The sequence below is a fragment of the Mesoplodon bidens genome (assembly GCF_964165515.1).
Source record: "Mesoplodon bidens genome assembly, chromosome: 4".
In the NCBI taxonomy this organism is placed as follows: Eukaryota; Metazoa; Chordata; class Mammalia; order Artiodactyla; family Ziphiidae; genus Mesoplodon; species Mesoplodon bidens.
In genome coordinates this window covers 13,025,729-13,038,212 of record NC_138160.1, presented here as the reverse complement: position 1 = coordinate 13,038,212, position 12,484 = coordinate 13,025,729, and the positions used below count along the sequence as shown (strand labels likewise).

At 49.0% G+C, this 12,484-nt stretch overlaps 1 protein-coding gene across 3 annotated transcripts in view; it reads right to left on the bottom strand.

Annotated features, from left to right (window-relative positions):
- Positions 1-12,484, bottom strand: part of TRIO (trio Rho guanine nucleotide exchange factor) — a gene marked incomplete at its 5' end in the record, with an annotated part of 386,192 nt that overhangs the window by 15,423 nt on the left and 358,285 nt on the right. For all 3 annotated transcript variants that reach the window (XM_081233199.1, XM_081233200.1, XM_081233198.1), the window contains 8 exons: positions 1,008-1,810; positions 4,101-4,278; positions 5,461-5,652; positions 6,891-6,968; positions 7,153-7,203; positions 7,931-8,023; positions 8,625-8,714; positions 10,920-10,989. In XM_081233199.1, the coding sequence (XP_081089325.1) occupies positions 1,008-1,810; positions 4,101-4,278; positions 5,461-5,652; positions 6,891-6,968; positions 7,153-7,203; positions 7,931-8,023; positions 8,625-8,714; positions 10,920-10,989 (1,555 nt within the window). The remainder of the gene's footprint in view (positions 1-1,007; positions 1,811-4,100; positions 4,279-5,460; positions 5,653-6,890; positions 6,969-7,152; positions 7,204-7,930; positions 8,024-8,624; positions 8,715-10,919; positions 10,990-12,484) is intronic.

The following is a 12,484-nucleotide window of genomic DNA, read 5'->3' as shown; positions in this document are numbered from 1 at the left end:
AAATGTATTTAAAAATTTATAAAGCGATCAAACATACACGCATCAGAACAGTTCTATTCCCTCACGCATGCCTTTAGGAAGGTGTTACGGGTCAGACCACCTGCCGTGTGGGAAGCAGTTGGGTAGGACGGGGAGGAAGCCAGAGGATGGGGGCCAAGGCCCCCCAGTAACCCTTCTGCTGAGAACGCGGATAGTGACCGGCGACGCTCCGCGGCGCCCGCAGCCCGCACTGCGCCCCCTGCCGGACAGAGCGCGGGCGCTGGGAATCCAGCCTGCCTGCGCCTCCGCTCCCAGCCGCCGGCCAGAGCCCAACATCCAGGGGCCCTAAAGCAGTCTCTCTCCCTTTCACAGTGAAACTTTTTCTTTCTTTCTTTTGGGGGGGGGGCTGGGGGGAAATACTTCCACTGGAGAGATTCCTTCCCCCCACTGTGTCAGCTTAGCTTGCTTTGAGTTGCTGTTGGAAATTTCTTGAGGGATTTTTTTTTTCTTTTTTCAGCAGATGAGTCAAAGACGCTGCAAAGATTAATTTAAGGCATAAAAGGGCACAACCAAGCGACGAGCAGAAAGCTTAGAGTGTACAGGTTTCAGTTGACGCAGGAGGTAGACAGCAGGGGCACGGAGCCCCCTAAAAAAAGTGTGCGAGGAAGGCAGGGGCGAGAGAGGAAGTTCCCAGATACGCTGCTGCTCGGAAAACGTGAGAGGCTTAGAGATGCTGCATTCGGAAGGTTAATGATCTGCTTTCCCGTATTAAGGAGACACAAACAAAGCAAGGAGCGAGTTAGTAGAGATGAGAGCGCGCCGTCCGCCGGCTGGAGCAGGAGGTTAGAAGGCGTCCCCGCGTGTCCGCGCGGCCAGGGCACAGGACGGACGGAGCTGGTGACCGCAGCGCGGCAGCCGGGGGCCCGGAGTTAGTACGAGGACAGCGGCGGCCACGCGGGAGGTTTAGCAGAAGAGCCGCGGGACAGAGGCAGCGGGGCGGGCGGGCGGAGGCGGCCGGGCGCTCTTACCCCATTGCTCTGGGTGGACTGCACGGACTGCTCGCTGGCCGAGGAGCACGTGCTCATGCGGTCCGTGTCCTTGCTGGGGGCCGCGTGGCGCTGCGCCTGCCGCTGGAGGGAGTCACTGTCCCCCGGGAAGGTGAAGGAGCCGGGCCGGCTGGCGGGGGAGGCGGGGATGGAGCTCCAGAAGGAGCCCCCTTTCTGCAGGGGGCTGCTGGGGGGCAAGGGCTCCTTGCCGAACGGAGAGGGGAACGCAGCGGAGAGAGGCGAGTTCAGAGGCGAGAGGGCCCCGGGCCTGGGCTTGCCCGGCGGCAGGGAGCCCGGGCCGCTCCGCGCCTCCTTGGCGGGTCCGTCCTGATGCGCGCCCGCGGCGTTCCCGGCCGCCTTCCGGGGGCTCTCCAGCACCTTCATCTTGGGGATCGGCTCCGCTTCGCGCTCGGGACCTTCGGGCTCTCCGCTGGGGGGCGCCCTAGCGGGCTGGCTGGCCTCCGGGGCGGGGCTGCTGCTGGGAGGAGGCAGTGACGGGCCGGGAGTGGACATACCTGACATCTTGTCTGCCTCTGCCTGGTTCGAGGCTGCAGAGGAGACCAGCACGGGGGAGTGGTGTCTGACAGGCTGGGGGATCCGGGAGGGCCTGCTTCTGCTCGCGCTGGGGAGGCCGCCGCAGCTGCCGGGACCGCCGCTGTGGTTGCTGCCTGCGCCGCTGCCGCCGCCGCCGCCTCCGCCACTGGGGGCCCCGCCGCCGCCCCCGCCGCCACCCCCGCCGCCGCCCCCGCTGTGGTTCCTCTGATACTCGATGGGTGATGTCAAGGCTGCAAGACACAGAAGAGACTCAGTCAGGGCACCGAGAAAAGGACGGTCACAGGGGCGGAGGGAAAAGGGGGCACGATGAACGGAAAGGGAGCGCTGGCTTAATGGCCCAGGGTCAAGTCACAGGGTGGCCACCAACTTCCAGTCACCGTCATCCAGAAACACCCACCCACCCTCCAGGCAGCAGGCTGACACCACCCATCAGGGAAGGCAAAAGAAAAGCTCTTAAATTTAACTACTCTCCTGTGCATGAACGAGTTGGCCCCGTCGAGGGCCATCTGCGTGTGGGAGGGGGGAAGGAGCAGAATTGCAGGGTGATGGAGGAGGTGTGCTGCCGGGGAGAAGATTACCGCCCAGGGACAGCCAGCACAGCCTTAGCATCTCCGCCAAGTGAAAAGGAGTGGAATCGGCCTGGAGCATCCCAGGCAGATGGCCAGGGTCAACGGTGAGGCCCAGGGCTGCCAGGGAAGATTCAACTGGGACTCCACTGGTACCAGCTGGCTCCCACGCTGGGAAAGCTTAGCCCAGCTGCCGCAAAGGTCTTCGTTAGACCAGGGAGCAGTTAGGCAAAGAAGAACCTGGCTGGGGGTTACCCCACGCGGAGGTGGTGTTAGAGACCACCCCGGGAAGGGAAGGAGCTCCACAAACCCCCTTGTGGGTCGTGAAACTGTCCCATCTCCGGGCTTTAGTGATTCAGTTACAGCATCAGCTGCAGGAAAATGCAGGAAACACGCCAAATAAGATACATGGAAACACTAACACAAATTCTTAAAGAGCTAAATCCTTTGAGACGTACGACAATCAGATGTAGCCCCTTCCTGCCTGGGAGGCATCAGGCAGATGTGAAGGAGCATTCTGGAGCCATACGACATTTGACAAGCTCTGTGCTGGCTGTGGCGCCTGGTCACAGGACGAACGGGAGAGCAAAGTGGGGAAGCAGGCCCAGAGCCCGCTGCATTCCCGACTTCCTCCAGCCCTCGGGAACGGTATCATCAGTCTCTAGACTGAGTGCCCAGGAAACGTGAACAGCACGGCCCACTCATGCCTGCAGTTCGGGAGGCAGTTCATTTTATTTTAAAGAAGATGGTCAAAGTTTAGAGATTTCCCAGTAGTTACCTGCTGTGGACTGGCATTCAATGCAGCACTTAAGAGCTACCCATTTCAAGAGACCTGCATTCGCTCTCAGCCATGGGAGCAAAACTATTTTCTCCATGCACAGGAGCCGTCCCCCTCACCCCGGCCAGCCCCAGCCATCCAGTTCTAACTGCACATGGAAGAAATGCTCAGTCTACAGTCTGGACGGGAGCCTGGAGTTAACACCCGGGCGGCTGATGACCCCTTGGCCAAAAATGCCACGTGCCCTTGACTTTTCACTGAGTGCCTGTGTTCCGGAATGTCACTCGAGGTATGGGGGTGGTGTTATGTGACAGAGAGATTACAGCGTCCCACGAGACCGGGGTGTAGACACAGAACACGGACATGGAGAAAAGGACAAGGACACGACACTGAATGAGTGTCTAGCTTCTCACTGGATTTGACGCTCTGCACTCATCACCCAATTAAAACCAGAGTCCAAGTCAGCGGCCACCAAGAAAAGCCAGCAGTTTCAGGTCAGGAATATAGAGTCGAACTGTCTGCAACGTAAGGTGTGTGCGGTCCCTCTCCCTGTGGAGAAGGCCTTTCCCTGAGGTGGCCGGCACCTTACTACTGTCCTGTGTCCTACTGTATTATTACTGTATTGCTCCTCTAAAATCACTCATGTCATGGAAGTGGGAAGGAAAAAAGACGTCTTGTTTTTATAATGAGGCGGGTGGTGTAGACGTACAAGGCGGTCAAACACAAATATTAAAGTTGCACGCAAGAATGTCTCCAACATCTTTGGCCAATGACGTCTGCTGCCTTAGTTTTTCTCATGCATTTCTTTCCCAGGACAGGGCTCTGGTACGAGAGCCTGTGGGACAGTGTGAACAGTACAGTGGTGAGGGGCACATGGCTGCTCTGAATCTCGACTTTGCCACCAGCAACTCGTGGGACTTGGAGTGAATTACGAATCCACTTGGTGCCTCAGCTTCGTCATCTATAAAATGGGAATGATATCACTACCTGCCACTTTGGGTCGTTCTGAAGATGAAATGAAGCAATATATATGGACAATGCTTAGAACAGAGCTGGTCCACAGTAAGTGCTCAGTAAGTCCTGTCATTCCTAGTCGTGTGTAATAAGGGAGAGACGAGAAATAGGAATGTGTACATTAGGGAAAGAAAACACATGCCCAGTAACAACACACATTACCATTTAAAAAATTGCGCTGGTTTTCTAAAATTTGGTTGATTTCATGGATCCATGCTTGCCGAACACTTGGACTGGATGAATGCAAGATGAAGGTCTCCACCACGTCACCCGTCCTTGATGTCAGAGCAAATTTACAGGGATCATTTTCCACGTTTTCCTCCAGGCAAAGGCAACTCACCTTAAAAAAAAATTAAAGCATTAGTCACAATGGCCAAAAGGTAGAAGCAACCCGAGTGTCCATCAACAGGTGAATGGATAATCAAAACGCAGTCTGTATATACAAAACTATTATTCGGCCTTAAAAAGGAACGACACTCTGTCACAGGCTACAACATGGGTGGGCCTGGAGGACAGTATGCTACGTGAAGTGGGCCAGCCATAGACAACCCTGTTATGACTCCACTTAGATGAGGCACCTAGGGGAGTCAGATTCCTCGAGACGGTAAGTGGAAGGGTGCCTGCAGGGCTGGGGGGATGGAATGGGGAGCTAGGGTTTAATGCGGATGAGTTTTACTTTGACGAGATGAAAAGAGTCCTGGACATGGATGGTGGTGATGGCTGCACGGCAGTGTGAACAAACCTAATGCCAGTGGGCTGTGCACTGAAAAATGGTTCAGATGGTAAATTTTATGTTACGAGGTGCCACGATAAAAAAACTAAAGCACATTTATTTCCACTGGTCAAGTGCAAAGTGAAGTTCATCCTAGGTCAGAACTGAAACCACCACTGTTTGTTTGAGCTGCCATGTTTCCTGCCTCGGAAGTCACTGTCTTGCTTTTTCATGACTCCTTTAACTCAGGTACATGGGGCTGGCCAGGGGTTTAACTAGTAGCTTCAACAGTGAACTAGAAAGGTCAACCTGCTGGGACCTCAGGCCTCCTCTGTCTCGCCCTTGGTTTGCCCCCTTTACAAGACTCAGGGCCATTTGCAGTCACTTTGTCTTTTTCTTCTATCAGAGAGCAAGCCAACCTACCTCGTCCATCCCTACAGCCCCTGCCCAGCTCTGAGGGCAGAGGAGGTCCTTGTTGAATGCAGAAGAGAAGAAGACCCTGGGTAAGCTACCCTCTGAACTTAGATAATTTTACATGGTCCTAGAGAAGATGGAGCACAAACACTAACCAAGATGAGGTCTTCTCATTATGGTAAAAATGAACGCTGCAGCCACGTGTAAGACATCGGCCGCTGGGGAATACAGACCGTAGACAGATGGAGTGAATTTAAAGGTTCTGAAACGTATTAGAAAACTCTTAAATAGTTAATAAACGGAAGATCAGGACATGTCATAATTAAGAAGGAAACGGTTTATCAGCGTGATGGGTACGTGCGTTAACACATGAGAAAACAGGCAAACCCAAGTTACCTTGATACTGTTCCTGAACAGGAATCCTGGCACGGAGAAGCCCTTTTTCTTATCGAGCGGCTCACTGAAAATGACGATCTGCTCAAAGAGGAACACCCGCCTCTCTTTGCATCGAGGCAGAAGCCCCGTGTCTTGGTCTGTGACCAAGAACGTGTCCTGCAAGAGCAGCTTGCCCTGGGCGACGATTTTACCCTAAAACACGGAGAAGGGGGCAGAGAAACAGGAGAAGAAAACATTGCACTCGCAGTTAAGACACAGGAAGTTCTGTTTTCTGTTTTTTAGCTTTCCTCCCACAGAATGCTACATTTTTTTTGTTGTTGTTTTTGTTTTGTTTTGTTTTGTTTTGCAGTACGCGGACCTCTCACTGCTGTGGCCTCTCCCGTTGCGGAGCACAGGCTCCGGACGCGCAGGCTCAGCGGCCATGGCTCACGGGCCCAGCCGCTCTGCGGCATGTGGGATCTTCCCGGACCGGGGCACAAACCCGTGTCCCCTGCATCAGCAGGCGGACTCTCAACCACTGCGCCACCAGGGAAGCCCAAGAATGCTACATTTTAAACATATTTTCCTTGTCTTCATTTATACAGCATAAACATTTTTCACTAAAATGAGGTCTTAGCTCCAAACAGAAAAATCATCTAAATAAAATTCTTGCCAACCTCTGTGTAAATCACTGGCCTCAGTTACGGTCAAAGACTGACAGTGGATCTAAGGATCTAGTTCACAGTGGAAGAATGCTTCTCAAGGTGCGGTCCGCGGCCCGGTGGCACCAGCACCCCTGGCGGGACCCGCTCACAAAAGCACAGGAGCCTGGGTTTTCAGAAGCTCTCCAGGAGAGCCTGTGTGTGCTTTTTGGAGAACCACAGCACTAGCACGTTAAACCCAAACCTCTAGCAAAACAGTAGGCAAGAAAAGTAAAACCTTCCCGTCTCCTTACTCAATAGTCAAATTGGAAAAAACAAAAAAAATGCAAGGCTTCTGGTTCTGAATATCCTTAGGATACTAATAGGTAATACGTAATCTGAGTAGACCTCATAGAAAAGGCTCTAGACTAAGGATGCGCACGGTGACCCTGGGGTCACACTCCCAGGGCTGACAGATGACAGCAGGGCGGGCCCCCTGCTTTCCACTACGCCTCATGCCAGGGAAGGAAACTCCGCTCCTGCAGCAGCAGAGGGCCCAAGAGACAAAGCAGAGTCCTGCCTGTTCCCGCCACAAGGCGCTGGGCTTTGAGCAGAGGAAGGTCCCCCCCAAAGCAAATCAAATGCACCAAAAGAAGTTGAAAGAAAATATCAATCAGGTTGAAGGACGGCGAGAGAAGCCAGAAAACCAAGCAAAAAGGATCAGCTTCCTCCAGGTGGAGACAAAGAATCCGAGACCAAAGAAAGTGATGGCAGCCAGAGGCCGAGTTTAAAGAAGAACAGCCTCATTACGTCAAATCCTTGCAGCCGCCCGACGTTCATCATGTCGTTGCAGCGCTTGGGGACGATGCACATGACCTCCACGGCTCTCTGCGGGGTGGGGTGGGGTGGGGGGAAAGCAGAGTGAGCGTTCAGTTCCAGAGGGCGCAGGGCACATCCGGGGCTGGGTAGACCCGCCGTCACCCACCGCCCCCACCCCACCCTCCCAGGGACAGGCTGCTTCAGGGACGCGCGGGGATTGGGAGGGGAGCCCAGGGCCCGGGGGTGTAAGTACCTCTAGTTCCGACGTATCCAGGCTGGCTTTTTTGGAATACTTGAGGAAGTCCTGCAAGGGAAATGGAGAGAAGGGGGTGTGACAAGGGTGATGGTCGCACAGCAGTAACCTGTTTGATCACGTGAGACGCCAGGCGCTGGGCTAATCCTCGTTTTTTCCTCCCAGTAACACAAAGAAAAGGTATCCTTTTGTGGATTTCAAGGCACAGTAGAGCCAAGTCAGACCAGATCTATCTAAGCAGGTCATGGTTCCTGTTTCACTCCAAGACAAGCGCTCATCTCTCTTTACATCCAGGTTCTAAGTTTTATACATGAAGGAATCTCGACACCTTTAACAGTCACTTTTATGGTGGAAAATGGTGTGACTTTGCCTTCAGTGGTGCTCAGGAATTTGAATCAAGCAAGGGCTACTGCTGAGCCCACAGAGAGGAACAGGCAGGGATTAAATATTTAATTTCATCTGGAGCCCCAAGAAGATTAGAAACTATGTAAGGTGGATAGAGCCCAAGAAAGCTCATTAGTATTCAAGCTCTGTGGTGGGGAAAAAGCTCACTTTCACGGACCTTTTGGTTCAGAAACTGATGTAAATGATAGTGTAAGGTGTCTTATTAAATTTTAAAAAATTTACTCAAATATTTCAAATCAGAAATGACAAGACTGCTTCGTATTTTTTATAGAAAAGATTCCCGTCACCTGCCAAACCCTTCCATCCCCTCACGAGTCTTGTCCTCCCGCCAAATGGGCTCCTGCCCCCAGCATGGGCACCGGCAAAGCCTCACCTTCAGCAGCAGCTGGTACTTCATGATTCTCTGCACTGGTTTGATCAGCAAATCTGTGAGCTGCAGCCTGTGGCCGAGGCGCTGCTTTAAGTCCTGTGGTTTCAAAGTAGAAAGAAGGATCTTAAGTTTTGTCTTTTAAAGTCCCTGTAACTGTCAGAAATGCTAACTAACTACACTGCAGTAGAAGTAACTACTTCTAGAAAAGAGTAAAAAAGAGAAAAGATGCCACGCTGCACACAACCAACAAGTGCTGTGACTTTGCTCGGAATGTCCAAGTTTGACACTGGAAGCTTTCTGAGCTGTTTTTCAAAATAGTCTTTAATGCTTGCCTAAAATGGCCTTCTCTCAATTGTTTTCTTTCATTCATACAAACAAATATTTTATTTCTAGGCTAAAAGTCTAGATCATGAATTATTCTGAATTTGAAATGAGGCTTAAGTTTGAAATTGATTTTTAAAACCCCTTATTTTAACCATGACCCCAGTCCCCTGAATACTAAGGGATATGATCACAGCTTGAATTTACACTAATTTCTCTGACTTATAGGAAAGAAATACAGGTTCAGAACTCATATAACTGAGGCTGAATTTCCTGAGGATTGCTTAATGTCCTGGGAAACAAATGATATTTCAATTTTTTGAAATCAACTGTAACAAAGGATTCAGAAATACTTTATTTGTAACTTAGGTCTTACCTCAAAAAAGGTATCGATGTATTCTGAGACAATGTGCTCAGACTTTGGTTTATTTTGACAATAAACTATGTACATGTGCAACCTTCTCTCCTAGGAATGAAAGGCAAACAGATGGGTTAGAACACAGGCACACACGCAAGTGTCACCTCATTCATAAAGGAACGTTTCTTAAAACCCCATACTTTACCCGGCAAATACGAGAGGCAGTGAAAGGACACAGTTCTTAATATTCAACGAAGAATCATTCTCCCCCCTTCAAACCTTGCCAGTGGTCCCAGGAAGCCTGGCTCTCTTCAGGAGGTTAGAAAAACCTCTTTAGTCTCAAATACTGAATGAAGGCAGCAAGCCATCCCTTCATGCCCTGATCCTCAAAGTGTGGTGTGCACACGCCTGGGGTCCCTGAGGCCTTTCGGGGACCCATTAGATCAAAACTATTTTCCAAACAATACTAAGCTGCCATCTGCCCTTTCTGCTGTGCTACCATTTGTACTGATGTGCAAAACCAGTGGTGGGAGAAACTGCTGCTATCTTAGCAAATATCTTTCACTGCTACACATGCCAGTTTCACCTAAGGATGTCCTTGATGAAGTGATAAAAATTCGTTGTATTAAAACTCAGCCATGGGGACTTCTCTGGTGGCACAGTGGTTAAGAATCCGCCTGCCAATGCAGAGGACACGGGTTCGAGCCCTGGTCTGGGAAGATCCCATATGCTGCGGAGCAACAAAGCCCGTGCGCCACAACTACTGAGCCTGCGCTCTAGAGCCTGCGAGCTACAGCTACCGAGCCCACGTGCCACAACTACTGAAGCCTGAGCGCCTATAGCCTGTGCTCCGCAACAAGAGAAGCCACTGCAATGAGAAGCCCATGCACTGCAACGAAGAGTAGCCCCGCGTGCCACAACTAGAGAAAGCCCGTACGCAGCAACGAAGACCCAACGCAGCCATAAATACATACATACGTACACATACATATACACATGCATAAATAAATAAATACCAAAAAACCCCACCCCTCAACCATGGACTATACATCTTTTTAACGTTCCTGTGACAAAAATGGAGATCCTTGTGACACTTGTGCTATGTGCTACAGTAGTCAAGGCAAAGCCCTCGTGTGGCTGAGCCATGAGCTGAACCGACTGCTTGTTTTCATGGACCATTTTTACTTGAAAGAATGAGGGACACAAACTGTAATTATTTACACGTGGGTATCTATCTGGTAGACACTTTCCTGAATATGAATAAAATAAGCCTGTCGTTTTAAGGCAAACAACCTGCAATGTCTATTAATAATGAAAACTTGAGCTTTCAAGCAAAAAATTATACTTTTGGAAACCATGGATCTGCCACCTGGAACTTGACAATACTTAAAGACTTTTCTGAAGAGATGGGTGGTGATGTGAACAAATCTGATTTTTTGATACTGTTTATTGAGATGTTTCAACATCTGGAAGATCTGTCTGAATCAGTGAACCAGAATTTACAATGCAGGATGTCACAAGCTGGTGCAGGGGTAAACGAGCCTTTAAGTGTGAGACAGTTCAATGGCTTCTAGTGCAACAGCAAGAGAGAAGTTCACCAATGGGTTTTCAGATTCCATGTTGCGACTAACCTTTAAGAAATTCTCACTTGTTGAGTTTTGATGTAGTATCTAAGAAAATTAGCTATAATTATCAGAAAAGGCTATTAAAACACTCATCCCTTTCTATCCAAATATCTGTGAGGATGGATTTTCTTCATAAATTTTAACTAAAAAACATACTACAATAGGTTCAATACAGAAACTGATATAAAAAATGCATCTGTCTTCTATTAAGCCAGACATTAAGGAGACTTGCAAAACTACAAAAATCCTAGTCACTAATTTTTTGAAAATATAGTATTTTTTCCTAGAAAAACCCCCAAACTTTTATTGTTAACATGCTTCTTTTAGATACACACAAAAATTTGGTTATTATAGTAAACCCACGGCACGTCTCGATACATCACCACCTGCACCGGACACTTGTTTGCCTACAGACATCCCCAAATGTTCCTCCTTCTGGTCTGGCTCTGGTCCATCCTGTACTGTTTGTGAACTGAACAGCCAACTGGGGCCAGGTGACTGGGAAAGCTGATCCTTCACATGGAGAATAGCAACGGGGGATTTTGAGTCCAACTCGCTGACACTGTACAGTTTGATTTTATTCTTAAAGTACTTTCGTAACCTACAAATGAGTTCTCCTTTAATCTGACAAGCCAATAGCTAAATATGACAACCCAGAACAGAATATAAATAATGCTATTGTACTTACATGTTTAACAAAAAGGGATCCTAGTTTTTCCGGATCTTCAAGGCACTTCTCCAACTCTCCTAAAAAAAAGCTGAAATGAAAGGAGAAATATTAGAACCATTTCCAGTTTGGCCTTCTAATTTTAGATTGAGATTTATATTTTCAAAATATTCTGTTTTGAGAAAAACAATTGGGAAGTGTAAAGTATGTGCTTAACAAATATAGTGCACACTGAAGACATTCCGTCAGGACAGAAAGCAAAAGGAGACACAGTTTTACAAGGCAAGGCAGAGTGAGACGTCCCTTGACTAGCCAACTTCCCTTCCTCTGGATCATCAACCTTTTGGTCTCATTTCGTTTGTAAATGACACAAACAATAATATCCCATCTGAATATGGGGTAAAAAATATATGTTTCAAAGCAATTGGTCATTTTTCTTTCTAAAAACTTGGTCCTCATACCTGTGAGTTTAATATTCTTTCCACGGTAATTTTTAGGAGGCTCAAATTGGATAATAACAGATACAAAAAACTGAATGTTACCTGGGCCAGCTTTAAAAAGTTTTCTCAAATATTATCAAAGTCAACTTCTAGGTTGCAAATATTAGCTTCCATTAAGATCAGAATTAGGTATCCACAGAAGCAAAATAGCTGTGGACAACTACTCTTCACTTCCTCTGGGCCATAGTAGTTGGTAAGATGTAGGCCCACCTTAATTATCACTTACATATGTTGATACTTATATCCGGTACTTTACTAACCTGCAAACCAGTACACCAATAAATGCTACGTTGCACTGTGTTACGCTTGAGGATTCAATATCCCCTAGTTCTGCGCACACCACGGCAGTCACCACACTGCCGGGAGCAGTTTCTCTGTCTGGTCGTCCCAGGAGCCTTGTGCTGTTTCCCCTTCCCTGTCACAGCTTAAAACCAGCCTTGGAAGCAGATGACTAGATAATAGCACCAAATATCCTTTTTAAAAATAGGTTTCACTGTAGATTAGGATAGGTGTGGCAAGATACTGGGATCAAATTTGATTCTCATGGGCAATCATGTCTACTTTCCCCATGAAAGCTGACTTGAAAAAACTCTCTAACAGTCATTTGTATTTATTAAAGAGGTGGCTGCAATTCTAATTAGAAACACTCATCGAGTCTCACTCTATGCAGATGTTATTCTAAGGGCTTTACATGTATTAACTCAGTCACTCTTCATAAAAGTCCCACGAGGAGGGTAACACCATGACCCACGTTATGTAGAGGAAAGGATGGAGGCAAAGAGGGGAAGCAAAGGGCTTGGGGTCAGGACCAGGCTGTGAACCCAGGCGCTCAGGCTCGGTGCCCGGGCTTCCAGCCTTCCCAACACGGGCACCTGGATGGATCAGCACAAAGAAGGTAAGAGACTTCCTCATGCTGTGAAACGCAACCAGAAAAGGCCTCGGGACACCAACATTTCCTTTACACCAGCTACCTCCATGGGGCCGCATAGGTAAGGAAATGAAATGAATCAACAAATATCCTTTCTCGTTCGCCTGACGTGATGCAGTTTAGCGGGTGATGACAGGCTGCCCACCAGTGAGCATGGC